At 41.2% G+C, this 16,754-nt stretch overlaps 1 protein-coding gene across 5 annotated transcripts in view; it reads left to right on the forward strand.

Annotated features, from left to right (window-relative positions):
• The first annotated feature begins 390 nt into the window (after positions 1-390).
• The window catches only part of LOC101121979 (adhesion G protein-coupled receptor F4), a 30,202-nt gene continuing 13,838 nt past the window's right edge, over positions 391-16,754 (forward strand). For 2 of the 5 annotated variants that reach the window (XM_060403685.1, XM_042236792.2), the window contains exons 1-4: positions 391-576; positions 6,972-7,151; positions 12,726-12,834; positions 14,058-14,112. In XM_060403685.1, the coding sequence (XP_060259668.1) occupies positions 12,748-12,834; positions 14,058-14,112 (142 nt within the window). In that variant the 5' untranslated portion in view covers positions 391-576; positions 6,972-7,151; positions 12,726-12,747. Of the gene's footprint in view, positions 577-6,971; positions 7,152-12,390; positions 12,594-12,725; positions 12,835-14,057; positions 14,113-16,754 lie in introns of all 5 variants that reach the window. The other 3 variants (XM_060403686.1, XM_012100800.5, XM_060403687.1) reach the window with 2 other exon arrangements.

Raw genomic sequence — 16,754 nt, forward strand, 5'->3', positions numbered from 1 at the left:
TGGACAAGTCATTAGAAAATAAACCGAAGATATTTTTGGTGTTAAGGCAGGGATTGGATCATGTCCTAGCCAGTGTTTTCCAAGTTTAACGTCAGTACAGGCAAAAATGGGGTCTCCTTTTAACAATTTAACATCAACAACAACAGTGGCAGAATCTTGCATTTACCACCCGCCTGTCTGAGTTCTCATTACCCCAGTAGGCGCAACAGTCTCGTGTGATTATCTGAGATAAAGAGGAGGAAAGAAAGGACAAACAACTGACTCATTTTAATGGGTTTGTTTCAGACGAGAGGAACCTGTAATTTCTCTTAGGCGTGTTTGACCGACCCACTGAGGAATGAATCACAGACTTACACAAGCCTCGAAACCCAGGGCAGGTTTACAGTTCTCACATCAGCTTCTCACCGAGGCTAGTGAGCACCAGGGCCTCCTCGGCCTCCTTTCAAACACATGGAGAAGATAGATCACAGCCGCTGACATCGTGGGGGGAGCCAGGGTGGACACAGTGATGGTGGGGCGCCCTTGGGGGGAGTCCAGCGCCGACCCCCTGCTGGGCTGCGGGATTTCCTGGATGCCGTGAGTACACACGCCACACCAGCACCTTTTCCTGCTGAAGACAGGACTGTCGTTTGACAGATCCCAGAGTGGGGAAGATGTGTGATTTATGATGGTATTTTCTGGAATGCTTGACTCTGCAGGAAACTTCCCTCTCATTATTTAGAGATTGGCTAACTCAGATCCGGAGTATTTCCTCAGTCTCGTTTACATTGGTTTCTCTTTAAAAAGTCATTTGTCATTTGCTCTAAATTGCTCACTCCTAGGGCTGAAAATGGCAATTAAATCCTCTGTTTTCCAATAGTCTCCTTTGCCTGACAATTGGATGAGAAAACTAGCTTTCAATTCGCTTATTTAGGCTGAGTATAAAGGTAGATGTTTTCTTTCTTTCTTTCTTTCTTTTTTTTTTTTAATGAAGCATGCTTTAGTAGTTTCTTCTTTTAGTGGGACTGACAAAGCTGCCCTTAAAGGGGAAACATTTCCTCCACTGAACTGCTGAAACCTTTTTGCAAAGGCATCTCGCCCTCATTTTGCGGCCAATACTATGTCATTTGATGGCATATATTCCTTATACTTTGAGGACAATTCTGGGACCTCTAAAGAGTGCATCTTAAGATGCTATTTTATTTCCTTAAGTGTCAACCCTCCAGGGAACTTTCTTCACGAAGCAGGGAAATTGCCTGTCTTATCAATTTCTTTAACTTCATGTAAGTATCAAGATAGTTGGTGAGATGCTGGGAGCTTTCCAATTCTGAGATGATGTGATTATTCAGACTTCTCAGAATTTGAATCCAGACTGCAATTTTCAGAGAAGATGCTAAACTACAAACGCCCTGGCTAGACGCCATCTAAAATAACCTAGGATGAGATGTTTCTTCTAGCAAATCTTTCATATCTTTTTCTTCCCTCAAGGCTCTCTATGAATCAACTCATCCATGGCAAGGGAGAATCCGTAAGAGAGACTGAATATATTCTATTATCGAGGCCAAGAAACACACAAGCAACTTGCCATCTGGCTATATAATCAGAGTCTTAATTACACTAGTGGAATAGACAGGAGATTAAGCTGAGGGGAGCAACACACACACACACACACCCCAAAATGTGGGTCACTGAACTCTTAAGTTCCTCACCCTCTAGTTAACCTTTCTGAATTGATCCTTCCCACCAGTGGGATTGGCTGAGGAGTATGTGGTGAGGTGCCATCTAGAAGGTTTAGAAAATGAGTTTTCTGTTCCTCTCACCTTGGGGTGAATTTCAGTGGAGCGCAACGCTTTGGGAAGGTGTCCAGGGAGTTTACAAACATTCTCAGGCAGCTCACCTCTGAGCGTTTTGCATGAGGAGGTTTGAGAGATCACACATTTCCTTGCATTCCTCCCTGCCTGACTGCGCTTACAGTTCCCAGGTTGCACTTCCTATTATTTTCTTGGCGAGTCCTGATGCCAGCCCTCGCTCAGCTTGTTCAGACAGGCAGGGAGCTCCTGAGCCTGTGTGAATCACCTGCTCCAACACCATCTAGCCTCTAGTATCAGAAACAGTTCCAGAACCCACGAAGGCTGACCGTATTTTTGAATTCTAACGCAATCAGAAACTCAGTTCCAGGTTCAAGGAAGATGGGACAGTTAGAAGATGGTGTTTAAACATAGCCAGCATCTTCTAGGTCTGTCCAGGGAAACAGTATTTTGTGATTCCCGACTTTGTGGCGACAGTGTGGAAAGACATTTGCACTGTCATACTTGTGGCTGCTGCTGCTGCTAAGTTGCTTCAGTCGTGTCCGACTCTGTGCGACCCCATAGACGGCAGCCCACTAGGCTCCCCATCCCTGGGATACTCCAGGCAAGAACACTGGAATGGGTTGCCATTTCCTTCTCCAATGCATGAAAGTGAAAAGTGAAAGTGAAGTCGCTCAGTCGTGCCCGACTCTTAGCGATTCCATGGACTGCAGCCCACCAGGCTCCTCCGCCCGTGGGATTCTCCAGGCAAGAGTACTGGAGTGGGGTGCCGTACTTGTGGAAGGCATCACTAATCTGGCAGCGCATAATTTCCTACTGAAACTAGATGAGACCCCCAAATCTTTTTTTGCATAAGGCTCCACGTAGTATAGCAAAGAGGAGGTCCATTAGACTGGGTGCATTTCAACTTACATTACCAGGTTCCAAGTTTATCCAAGGGAAGCTTGGCATGCTGCAGTCCATGGGATTGCAAAGAGTCAGACACAACTGAGCGACTGAACTGAACTGAAGTTTATCTAGCATTACAAATATGCTCATCTGTTCCCCTAAGGAAAGTGATCTTGTGATTTTATTTTTTAATTAATTATTGAGTTAATTTATTTTTATTGGAGTGTAATTGCTTTAGCAGGCTTGCACATTGGCTCAACAGGTAAAGAATTTGCTTGCAATGCAGGAGACTCAGGAGCCGAGGGTTCTACCCCTGGGTCGGGAAGATCCTGTGGAGAGGGAAATGGCAACCTACTCCAGTATTCTTGCCTGGAAAGTCCCACGGACAGAGGAGTCTGGAGGGATACAGTCCAAAGGGTCGCAAAGAGCCAGGCATGACTGAGCAACTGAATGTTCATAATTGCTTGACCATGTTATGCTAGTTTCTGCTGTACAATGAATTGAGTCAGCCATCTGCATACATATATCCCCTCCTTCCGGGACCTCCCTTCCACCTGGGGAGAATGATCTTGTGATTTTAAAACAAAAACATCAGAAGCTGGCCTTATTCACTCCTTTATTCATTTCTCCAACAAATATTTACTGAGGTTATTATACACCTTATGCTCTGCTGGATGCTGGGGACAGAGAAATGTCCTTCTATGTTTACCTCCTAACTAATGATAACCTGAGTTTCCCACAAGGTGCAGTCTACTTTCTCCAGGGTTCTGGGGCTAAAAGCATTAAGCCCAGTGCTGTGCAGACCCCATGTCCCTAGGGCTCAGAGCACAGGCAGTGAATGATGCGCGAGCTGCCTATGGCTGTGAATTCTCCAGCAAGTTAAATCCTGAGATGCAGTCCCTCTGGGACTTTTGAGTGCAGCTGTATTTTCCTTTAAGCCTCTGAAGGCTGCAAACACTATATTCTCTCTCTCTCTCCGAAGTAATCACCTTGTTAGAGCAAGGAGCCTGGCTTCCATTCAGCCACCTAGAATGGCTGCTTATTATTAAGTGAAAAGCGGAAGGAGATGATTCACACCTCTATGAGGATGCACAAAAAGAGAAGGGTTGCGGGAATAAGGAGGAGTAATTGGAAATTTTCTAATTCCTGAGAAGCTGCCATTCCAGATTGCTTGTTGCTTTTATTTTTTTTTAATTTTATTTTTTAAAGAGTTTTTTGATGTGAACCATTTTTAAAGTCTTTATTGAATTTGTTACAATTCTGTTTCTGTTTTTTTTGTTTGGTGTTTTGGCTGAGAGGCATGTGGGATCTTAGATCCCTGGTTAGGGATCAGACCTGCACACCCTGCACTGGAAGGTGAGGTTTTAACCCTGGGCCACTGGGGAAGTCCCCTGATTGTTGCTTTTATCTCTGAAATAAATCTTCTTCTGGATACTTTGGGACAAAGTGTGGAGTTGCCTTTATTGGGTGACTAGTAAAGAAGCTGGAGGGAGTTTCTTTGTAAATCAGATAGCTATTTATTTGCCTAGTTACCACAGATGGCCTCTGGTGAGAGTTCTTTTGCACCTTTCTTTTCCTCTTTTTTATTCTCCATTTCTGAGGCTCTCTTGCCCTCCCTTGTGGTCATCCCAAACTTCTGACTGCCGTGTATCTGTGCCTGCCTCCCTTCCCTCTCTACTCTGAGCATCATCTCGAGTTAGGATAATTCTGGCTTATTTCATGGACTAAAGATGACCCCTACACTGCCTCTTTCTTTCAGGATGTGCTAACACCAGGACTATCACCCTCTGCTGGGCTACTTTGCATCACAATTTGAGTGAATTTAAGGAATTAGCGCAGGACTAGCATGGGGTGAAGTAATTCAGTCGTGTCTGATTCTTTGCGACCCCATGGACTGTAGCTTGCCATGCTCCTCCATCCATTGGATTTTCCAGGCAAGAATACTGGAGTGGGTTGCCATTTCCTTCTCCATGGGATCTTCCTGGCCCAGGGATTGAATCGGGGTCTCCCGCATTACAGGCAGACCCCTTAACATCTGACCACCAGGGAAGTCCCTGGTGGTAGCATGGGGTAGGGGTCTGACAAAGGCATGGGAAGCCCAAATCTGGGGACATTAATGTGTTTCCAAATAGCATACTGTCTTTGGATAGCAGCTTTCAATGCGCCCAAGGCACTTTTGATGATGTAGTAAATTTGGTAAAACCTGGGTGACAGTCTTGTCATTTCAAGAACTCTCGGAACTTTGCTAGATGAAAGCATGTGTGTGTGAGGGGTGGGTGGTGGTGGTGCTGTACGCAGTGTTTCCCAAATGGACTTGACCATGGACCCCCTTGCTCTTCTATGAGACCAGAATGCCTTGGCAAAATCCATTAGACACCAAATCCATTAGACACCAAATTCAGCCTACTGAGAGTAAAGCAGAGAGATTTCCTGAATTTGTAGAACATTTAAGTATATAAAAGTCCTCAATGTTGTTTTTCTTCCATCCTTTTTCTCTTTACCTCTTGATGCCTGGAAAAATTGTTGCCCAACAGATGGTGGATAATATGCATTGATCCCGTGATAAATATATATGATTGCAGCGCTAGTCTACTACTGGGCCGGAGCTGGCTTGTGCTGCCTCAAGAGAGTTGACTGTTATGTTTTAAGGAATTAAATTATATAAATATACCCCTCAAAAGAATTTTCCATATTGGTTGCATTTCAACTTGAGATTTGGACCATTGAGATGAAACAACGTGAACCCAGAACCTTAAATTTAAAAAAAAATGCTAGAGTTTTCTAATAAGACATGAGTTAGAAATGAGATTCTAGTCCAACCGTGTCATTTCAAAGGTAAGGAAACCAAGGCATGGAGCATTTGTGAGATTTGCCCAAAGCCATCCAGCAATTCGTGAGAATTAGAAGTCTCCTAGCTTTGGGCTTTTTCAGTGAAAATCACACTCCCTTGAATTGAAGGGTCTGGGTATTTACAGAGCTTGAGGATGAGTTTTGACTTAGCTATCTATCTTTTTAAGTAAAAACTGAAATTGCCATCATTGTTATATTCATTAGAAAGAAATCATTTACTCAACCAAGTTTCTCAAGAAGAGCTGCTTCCTTAGAAGCAAACAAATAAAAAGCTTTCTGGACACACACAGCGTCAGAATTTATGGTCAGCTAGTACTGAGTCAGACTTTTAGTGCTGCGTACGTGAGAGCTCAGTCATGTCTGACTCTTTGAGACCTCATGGACTATAGCCCACCAGGCTCCTCTGTCCATGGGGTTATACTGACAAGAATATCTGAGTGGGTTACTGGTTCCTACTTCAGGGAATCTTCCTGACACAGGAGTTGAACCCATCTCCTGCAGCGCCTGCACTGGCAGGCAGATTTTCTTTTTACCACTGAACTATCTGGAAAGCCCCTCTTATAGTGCCATAGTTCATCAGTTCTAAGATAGGCATTTTTTCCTAACCTTTCAACATTTCTGAAATTGAAATATATTGTACAATCAGTGGCACGTCATAGTTTAATAGGCAAGCTTTTTTTCTTTTCCTTCCTTAGTGGACATGAAAATAATGATGTTGCTTACAATGTTGGGTTCAATGAAACATGATAATTTAATTCAGTGTAGCAATGTCAGTTTGGGTACTTTCTTGTTTCCATCTTTACATGTTTATCTCTAGTCAGGCATGGACATGAACATAAATATAAATATAGGTGCATTTTGGTCCATGTCATTTCTCATATTGTCTTCAGTGTTATTTTTTTCCCTTTTAGAAGGCATCATTAAGCCTAACCAATGGATTTAAATTAATGAATCACTGAGGAAAAGATATGAGTATTAAAACCTCAAGGAGAATCTTACTATATGTAGACATTGTGCTAGGCCTTGGAGAGGCATTTTATTTGTACTTCCAGAAATTTTTCAGCTTAGTATTATACAAACTCAAAGTTCTAGTTATCAAGGTTTTGTGTGTGTTAGTCGCTCAGTCATGTCTGATGTTTTGCAACTCCACAGACTAATGTAGCCTACCTGCCTCCGCTGTCCATGGAATTCTCCAGGCAAAAGTACTGCAGTGGGTTGCTATTCCCTTCTCCAGGGGATCTTCCCAACCGAGGGATCGAATCCAGGTCTCCTGTGTTATAGGCAGATTCTTCACTGTCTGAGCCAGCAGAGAAGCCACCATCAAGTCTTTACCAATGATTAATCTAAGAAAACGTGTTTCCTCCATTCTTTTCTGTACAATATCAACCTCTGATTATGGATTATGCTGGCAGTGCTTCTTATTATTTTTTAATTCCTCATTCTCAGGGGTCTTAAGCTTTCTCCACTGCTCTGCAGAGCACTCTGGTTTTGGCCTCAGCCAACATCTGAATTCTGATGGGAGGGATTCCATCTAACTCTTTCTGGTGAGAAGAGAAACAACCCAATTGGAACTAACCTAAAAACATCTATCCATCTGACTCATCCCCATCGTCAAACTGGACAGAAGTAAGAATGCTATGACTTCTCTTGAGTAATATCATTAAACAGTATCTCCCAGCATTTGTAGTAACTGAAGGAAATTTACCATATAATTATCATACCAAGTGGTATGTGGGTTGCACATACCAGACAATGATAACATGAATGATTAAGTAGCAAATTAACCTCAAACTAACAAAGAGTCCTTAGTTGAAAATTTGTGCTCCTTATGTGTATGCTTATGATTTCATATTGCATAAATATTTATGCCAGTAACATTTTTCTTAGTTTATATGAATACATAAAATGTATCATTTCATAGTCTTCCACAAAGAGCATAATGGTCTACAGAAAATGCTATGGCTATTGGGTTATCTATTCCTCAAACATTTTTTGGAACTATGGCCCTGGAGGCCCTAGCATTGGTTGGGGAATACTTTTGGATTCCATAAATCACATCATGTCACTATGCCAAACCCTTGAATTTCTTCCAGCAAGATTAGCTTTAAGCAGTATTCCTGTAATGAAAATAATGAAGAATAAGAGTGGCCTCTCACATGAAGCCTTAGATAGCAAGCATTACTATTTATAAATGCCTCCCTTTGGCTTGACTTTGATCATTTAATGGTGCATTTCAAACAATGCTCTCCAGGTAGAGGAGAATCGCACTCACCCATCAGTCCTATTCTTTGGTTCTGAATGTAGATATCTTTTCTCCCTGAGAAGTGTACCTGGGGAAGGAGATTGTGATCAGATTGTGAAGAATAGCAAAGAGAAAGGATCAACAAGACCAATTCAGCAGAAGTGAACAATTTTTGACTTGAGAAGGAAAATGAATCTTATAGTCTATATTTCTATTTTTCAGATTGCAGGTTACAATCCATTAGAGGTTTGTGAATTCAATTTAGTGGGTAACAACCAATTTCTGAGAGAATGTCAGATAGAATAAAGTGGAATACAAGATAGAAATTGTGACTATATCAGAATGTCTTGCTTCCAGATAGGAAGAATAGTATTTTAACATAAAAGTTTTTTTTTTTCCTGATAAAGAAGGTTTTATTTTTTTATTTTTATTTTTTTCACTTTATTTTTTTTATTGTTTGCTCTTTATTTTTTATTTATTTATTTTTTTTTACTTTACAATACTGTATTGGCTTTGCCATACATTGACATGAATCTGCCACGGGTGTACATGAGTTCTTAATCCTGAAGCCCCCTCCCACCACCCACCCACCCATATCATCTCTCTGGGTCATCCCAGTGCACCAGCTCCAAGCATCCTGTATCCTGCATTGAACCTAGACTGGTGATTTGTTTCTTACATGATAGTATACATATTTCAATGCCATTCTCCCAAATCATCCCACCTCTCCCTCTCCCACAGAGTCCTCTCCCACAAACTCTGTTCTATACATGTGTCTCTTTTGCTGCCTCGCATACAGGGTTATCATTACCATCTTTCTAAATTCCATATATATGTGTTAGGGCTCAGACGGTAAAGCGTCTGTCTACAATGCCAGATGCCCAGGTTCAATCCCTGGGTTGGGAAGATCCCCTGGAGAAGGAAATGGCAGCCCACTCCAGGACTATTGCCTGGAAAAATCTCATGGACAGCAGAGCCTGGAAGGCTACAGTTCATGGGGTCACAAAGAGTCGGACACGAATGAGTGACTTCACTTTCACTTTCTTTCACTTTCACATTCTCTATTGGTGTTTTACTTTCTGGCTTACTTCACTCTGTATAATCAGCTCTAGTTTCATCCACCTCATTAGAACTGATTCAAATGTATTCTTTTTAATGTAAGGTCCGTCTAGTCAAGACTATGGTTTTTCCTGTGGTCATGTATGGATGTGAGAGTTGGACTGTGAAGAAGGCTGAGCACCGAAGAATTGATGCTTTTGAACTGTGGTGTTGGAGAAGACTCTTGAGAGTCCTTTGGGCTGCAAGGAGATCCAACCAGTCCCTTCTGAAGGAGATCAGCCCTGGGATTTCTTTGGAAGGAATGATGCGAAAGCTGAAACTCCAGTACTTTGGCCACCTCATGCAAAGAGTTGACACACTGGAAAAGACCCTGATGCTGGGAGGGATTGGGGGCAGGAGGAGAAGGGGACAACAGAGGATGAGATGGCTGGTTGGCATCACTGACTCGAAGGACGTGAGTCTGAGTGAACTCCGGGAGTTGGTGATGGATAGGGAGGCCTGGCGTGCTGTGATTCATGGGGTCGCAAAGAGTCGGACATGACTGAGCGACTGAACTGAGCTGAACTGAACACTCACTTGTGTATATGTACCACAGCTTTCTTATCCATTCGTCTGCTGATGGACATCTAGGTTGCTTCCATGTCCTGGCTATTATAAACAGTGCTGCAATGAACATTGGGGTACACGTGTCTCTTTCAATTCTGGCTTCCTCAGTGTGTATGCCCAGCAGTGGGATTGCTGGGTCATAAGGCAGTTCTATTTCCAGTTTTTAAAGGAATCTCCACACTGTTCTCCATAGTGGCTGTACTAGTTTGCATTCCCACCAACAGTGTAAGAGGGTTCCCGTTTCTTCACACCCTCTCCAGCATTTATTGCTTGTAGACTTTTAGATTGCAGCCATTCTGACTGGTTTGAAATGGTACCTCATTGTGTTCTTGATTTGCATTTCTCTGATAGTGAGTGATGTTGAGCATTTTTTCATGTGTTTGTTAGCCATCCGTATGTCTTTGGAGAAATGTCTATTAGTTCTTTGGCCCATTTTTTGATTGGGTCATTTATTTTTCTGGAATTGAGCTGCATAAGTTGCTTGTATATTTTTGAGATTAGTTGTTTATCAGTTGCTTCATTTGCTATTATTTTCTCCTATTCCAAAGGCTGCCTTTCACCTTGCTTATAGCTTCCTTTGTTGTGCAGAAGCTTTTAATTTTAATTAGATCCTATTTGTTTATTTTTGCTTTTGTTTCCAGTATTCTGGGAGGTGGATCATAGAGGATCCTGCTGTGATTTATGATTTATGTGATTTATGTCAGAGAGTGTTTTGCCTATGTTCTCCTCTAGGAGTTTTATAGTTTCTGGTCTTATGTTTAGATCTTTAATCCATTTTGAGTTTATTTATTTTTTTCTTTTTTATTTATTTATTTATTTATTTATTATTTTTTATTTTTTTAAATTTTAAAATCTTTAATTCTTACATGCATTCCCAAACATGAACCCCCCTCCCACCTCCCTCCCCATAACATCTTTCTGGGTCATCCCCATGCACCAGCCCCAAGCATGCTGCATCCTGCGTCAGACATAGACTGGCGATTCAATTCACATGATAGTATACATGTTAGAATGTCATTTTGAGTTTATTTTTGTGTATGGTGTTAGAAAGTGTTGTAGTTTCATTCTTTTACAAGTGGTTGACCAGTTTTCCCAGCACCACTTGTTAAAGAGATTGTCTTTAATCCATTGTATATTCTTGCCTCCTTTGTGGAAGATAAGGTGTCCAGGACTGTCTTTAATCCGTTGTATATTCTTGCCTCCTTTGTGGAAGATAAGGTGTCCATAGGTGTGTGGATTTATCTCTGGGCTTTCTATTTTGTTCCATTGATCTATATTTCTGTCTCTGTGCCAGTACCATACTGTCTTGATGACTGTGGCTTTGTAGTAGAGCCTGAAATCAGGCAGGTTGATTCCTCCAGTTCCATTCTTCTTTCTCAAGATTGCTTTGGCTATTCAAGGTTTTTTTATATTTCCATACAAATTGTGAAATTATTTGTTCTAGCTCTGTGAAAAATACCACTGGTAGCTTGATAGGGATTGCATTGACTCTGTAGATTGCTTTGGGTAATGTACTCGTTTTCACTATATTGATTCTTCTGATCCATGAACATGATATATTTCTCCATCTATTAGTGTCCTCTTTGATTTCTTTCATCAGTGTTTTATAGTTTTCTATATGTAGGTCTTTAGTTTCTTTGGGTAGATATATTCCTAAGTATTTTATCCTTTTCATTGCAATGGTGAATGGAATTATTTCCTTAATTTCTTTTTCTACTTTCTCATTATTAGTGTATAGGAATGCAAGGGATTTCTGTGTGTTGATTTTATATCCCGCAACTTTACTATATTCATTGACTAGCTCTAGTAATTTTCTGGTGGAGTCTTTAGGGTTTTCTATGCAGAGGATCATGTCATCTGCAAACAGTGAGAGTTTTACTTCTTTTCCAATTTGTATTCCTTTTATTTCTTTTTCTGCCCTGATTGCTATGGCCAAAACTTCCAGAACTATGTTGACTAGTAGTGGTGAAAGTGGGCACCCCTGTCTTGTTCCTGACTTTAGGGGAAATGCTTTCAATTTTTCACCATTGAGGATAATGTTTGTTGCGGGTTTGTCATATATAGCTTTTATTATGTTGAGGTATAACATAAAAGTTTTTAAAATATAAAGATTATTTATTTTTAAATGTTTATATAGAGATAGCTTTATACACACATATTTTTGTCAGTATACACTGAGTCACAATGTAAGATCTATTTATTATTGTGTTATGGTAAAAAATTCTTGAAAGCTCAGTTCAGTTCAGTTCAGTCCCTCAGTCATGTCAGACTCTTTGTGACCCCATGGACTGCAGCACACCAAGCTTCCCTGTCCATCATCAACTCCTGGAGCCTGCTCAAATTCATGTTCATCAAATTGGTGATGCCACCCAACTGTCTCATCCTCTGTCATCCCCTTCGCCTCCTGCCCTCAATCTTTCCCAGCATTGGAGTCTTTTTTAATGAGTCAGTTCTTCACATCAGGTGGCCAAAGTATTGGAGTTTCAGCTTCAACATTAGTCCTTCCAATGAATATTCAGGACTGATTTCCTTTAGGATTGACTGCTTCATCTCCTTGTAGTCCAAGGGACTCTCAAGAATCTTTTCTCCAACACCACAGTTCAAAAGCATCGTCTTGAAAGCTACAGGAGAATTATATGTAAAACATACAGTTATTTTAAGACAACTCATGCTGGTACTTCTGTTACTTCTCTTTGTGAGGATCAGTTAAAAATCTATCCTAAACAATATTGATACTGAAAACTGCCTTCTTGCCTATCCACCAATTGGTTGCGTACGTGAAAACTTCTTTCTATCCACACTGTAAGACTGTGAATTCCACAGTTCTATTTCAACACCTATGCAAATCCATTACTGACTTTGCCTGTCATTCTGCCATGTCCCCTTTCCCCTGCTCAGACTTGTTCTGCAAGATGATGGTTTAAGTCAAAATATACCTTCCTTCTGTTCATTGGTTAGGAGCTCAAAGACAATTTTAAACTAAAAGACAACTTGGAAGCCTTCTTGTAAGTGCCCGTGGATCGTCATCTCAGCAGAAGGCACAGTGGCATCATGAAAGTCCCTCTTAGTCTTGACTTCAACCAGGAAGGCTTTGATCCAAGATCCATGAGTTTTGTCTGCTTCCTGGTTACAGTTTTCCTCAGGAGCCTAAATAGATCAGAGTGAGTGCATCTCCATTAGAGCATAAGGAAATTTACATTTGCTGTGAACTCAGTGGCTGGTTAGCTGACTAAATATTAGGTTAGTTATGTGGTACTGTCATCTTCAGCTCTATCCACCCTTGTCTATTGCAGGTGAAGATCCTCATGTGTGAAAATGAAGTCCCAGGCAACCACGATTTGCTGTTTAATATTATTTCTGACCACAGAATATTCTCAGAGTAGATTCCATATCCGCACAAAAGTAAGTTTGATCAATTCTTATGTGGTCCCATGAGAAATCAATCAGTTCCTGAGATGATTGATTTATGATAAATAACATGTCATTTCAAAGAAATTTTCTAGTGATTACGATGCTATCCTTTCTGATGGCAACTTTCTAAAGAAAAGGACAATGAAAAGTTGAGAGGTGGCTGGGGCTTGTGACAGTACAGTATTGTCACAGGGTGCAACAGTCTAGTAGAAAAACCGCTTTGCAAGCCATGGAGTATGTAGACAGGCAGCTCTTGAGAGGCAGAAGCACTAACTTGGCAGTCAAGCAATTTAGGTTAAAACCTTAGGTTTGTCTGTTAGCCGCATGAGTTGCTTCACTTCTCTGGGTCTTAATTTCCTTACCTAAAACACGAAGAGTGTGTTTTCCTCTTTTAGATTTTTACAGTCCTTTATAGCTACAAGATGCTTAGTCAGGAAGTTGTGTCTGACCCTTTTGTGACCCCATGGGTTGTAACCCCCCAGGCTCCTCTGTCCATGGGACTTCCAAGGCAAGGATGCTAGAGTGGGTTGCCATTTCCTTCTCCAGGGAATCTTCTCAATGCAGGGATTGAACCCATGTCTTCTGCATTGGCAGGCGGATTCTTAACCACTGACCCACTGGGGAGACTCGGGTTTGATCCCTGGGTCAAGAAGTTCCCCCTGGAGAAAGAAATGGCAACCCGTTCCAGTATTCTTGCCTGGGAGATCCCATGGACAGAGGAGACTGGCAGGTTGCGGTTCATGGAGTTGCAAAGGAGTCAGACACCCTTACCAACTAACAACAGCAATATAGCTACAAAAAGATTCTATTATTGCAACCTAGCACTCATTCCTAGTATCTGCTTACTTCTTTCTCTGTGTATTGGGTGGACCGTATTAGCTCCCTATCATAGCTACAGTTAATACAAGCAAAGAATGGTTTAGTGCTCTAATTGTCATCACTGTGCTCTCCATGGGTCCTTAAACTTTCCAACAGATGAACCTAATCCCCTGACTTTCAGAGCCTATGTGACCACACCCAGTTTCTAGCCGTCACTGCGGGCAGCATGTTCTCTGTCAGGGCTCACATCCCTTCAGCAAATTTCTGCAATATCAGGTGCCATTTTCTTCCTAGTCCTGAGCACATTTTCTCTTCATATTCACACGGAGTCTCTAAGTTAAGATGAGAGAAGAGTCCCACTGTAAAGAAAAGCTTTGAGAATTTATGTTTTACAGGATGGAGATAAACTTCAGAGTCCTGAAAGAAAACCCAAGACTGGAAGAATTCAAGGTATGTAGCTGCAGAACAGTCTTCTTCCATTTGAAGACTGGGCAGAATAAAGGAAGGGCATGGATATGGCAGATCAATCCCCAGACTACAAGTTTTCACACAGAATAACAATCTCAAATAAGTTCTAAATGTTAAACATCATCAATAGATTTTCTTGCAATTACACTATTACCCACAGCATAGTCAGTGAAACAAGTTGGCAGATATTCATACATGTTCTAGAATAGTAGATGAGCTGCTGCTGCTGCTAAGCTGCTTTAGTCGTGTCTGACTCTGTGAGACCCCATAGACGGCAGTCCACCAGGGTCCCCTGTCCCTGGGATTCTCCAGGCAAGAACACTGGAGTGGGTTGCCATTTCCTTCTCCAATGCATGAAAGTGAAAAGTGAAAGTGAATTCGCTCAGTCGTGTCCGATTCTTAGCGACCACATAGACAGCAGCCTACCAGGCTCCTCCGTCCAAGGAATTTTCCAGGCAAGAGTACTGGAGTGGGGTGCCATTGCCTTCTCTGAGAATAGTAGATGAGAGTCCCTTTTAAAACTCTAAAGGGAAATCTGAACTAATGAGCTAACAAGAGGCAGAAGAGTAAAGAGGACAGGATCATTCATTCCTTCCTTCAAAGATAATTTCAAGGTTCTTAAAAGCATGTAGCACTCTGAGGCTGAGCGATCTATTCAAGTGATGTAATAGGTATCATGTTGGTGAAACTGACAGAGGATAAGATGGTTGGATGGCATCACCAACTCGATCGACATGAGTTTGAGCAAGCTCTGGGAGTTGGTGATGGACAGGGAAGCCTGGTGTGCTGCAGTCCATGGGGCTGCAAAGAGTTGGACATGACTGAGCGATTGAACTGAACTGGCAAGACTGGTTACCCTGGAGAAGTGAGCGACAAACTGCGGAACCATCATGAGAAGTAAGATAGTGAAATCCTGTGGTTCTCACCCACATAGATTACTGGGATCTGCACAGTCATGGCCAAGTATATTTGTGGGGGCAAATACAAATCTATACATATTTGGAGCTTAGAAAGAAAAGAGGAGAGAAATATAGCTAATGTGCATTGAGCATTTATGACAACACTAATCTAAGTGCTGTACAAGATGCTGTCTCATTCAATGTTTGTAAAGACTATGGCATTACCTCCAAACTATATGAATGAGGAAATTGAAATGCACTTGGCTTAGGTAAATTGCAACAATGGATACAAGTGGGTAGATGTCAAAGAAAGATGCAAAACAACCTGCTTCTATCCTCCTGTCCAAGTAATGAATATTGGTCATCAATATTCTTTGGCTCACAGCCAATAAGGCACTTCATTTTGTATTTATTTCAATACCTTGATGGTTCTCAGTATCATCTACTTCTTCCTACTGCACTGCTGCTATCTGAAGGCAATTCTTTCTGGGAATACTTCAGCAGCTTCATCAAGTCAATCCACTCTCCTCATGGGCCAAATTAGGCTGCTGCCAGTTTTTTTGAATAAAGTTTTATTGAAACCCAGCCATGCTCACTCATTCACACATTGTCTTTGATTGCTTTTATGCTACTAAGCGGAGCCGAGTATTTGTGACAGAGACCATATGGCCCTCAAAGCTGAAATGTTTACTCTCTGGCTAGCTTTGTTATATTTAGCAAAAACATAGAATGTCTGATGAAATTTAAATTTCAGATAAGCCATGAGTAATATTTCATGGGTTATACATAAATGAAAAATTATCCACTGTTTTACTGAACATTTTTAGTTGGTTCTTTTTATTTGTGGATTTTGTGTTTGCATCTTCTCCAAATCAGCACTCATAGTGCTCTCTGAATTATTAACAGACATGTGCAGAATAATGGAAAAATGGTCAGCCAAGGTGCATGTTCTCAGTTGAATGAGGTGGCACTTGACCTTCCTACTATAAACAAATTTTTTTTTGTGGTCTATGTAGTGTCACATGTTTTGTGGGTTTGTTTTTAGTTGGTGATTTTGCTGTTTAAAATCGCACCCAAATATAGTTCCAAAGTGATGTAGAGTGTGCCTAAGAAGGTTAGGATGTGCCTTATGGGGAAAATATATGTGCTAGATAAGCTTTGTTAATGTGTTGTCATGAGTTATAGTGCCCTTGGCTGTGAGTTCAATGTCAGTGAATCAAAAGCATATATTAAATAAGGTGTCTTTATATGGAAACACACAAAACAAGCTTATATAGTGATATACTGATCAGTTGGTGAAAACGTTGTGAGCAGAAGCTTATAGGAACCTAACCTTGTATTTCTCCTAGGATCTGGAGATGGTTACGTATTCACTAATTCAGTGTTTGTGGCAGTGATTTTATAGATTGCAACTGCTGCAAATAATGAGAATTGAGTGCATCTGAAAACAAAATCAATATTTAACTGGCATTTAACCTGTATTTTATCTGGCAGCTCTATTTACCTTGTCCTTTACAGAAAAGCTTACTAACTCCTGCTCCATGCATGGTTAATTATCTTTCACAATCTAATCATGTTTCCTGGTGACCCTCATATAAGCACAGAATCCAAGGTCTTTCAGGACTTGACCCTGCCTTTCTCCCCACCCTCATCTCTTGCCACTCTCCCCTCAGACACTCTGAACCAGTCTTTATGAATGACCCTCCTTTCCACATGTTCTTCACT

This window comes from Ovis aries, chromosome 20 (genome assembly GCF_016772045.2).
Source record: "Ovis aries strain OAR_USU_Benz2616 breed Rambouillet chromosome 20, ARS-UI_Ramb_v3.0, whole genome shotgun sequence".
Taxonomy (NCBI): domain Eukaryota; kingdom Metazoa; phylum Chordata; class Mammalia; order Artiodactyla; family Bovidae; genus Ovis; species Ovis aries.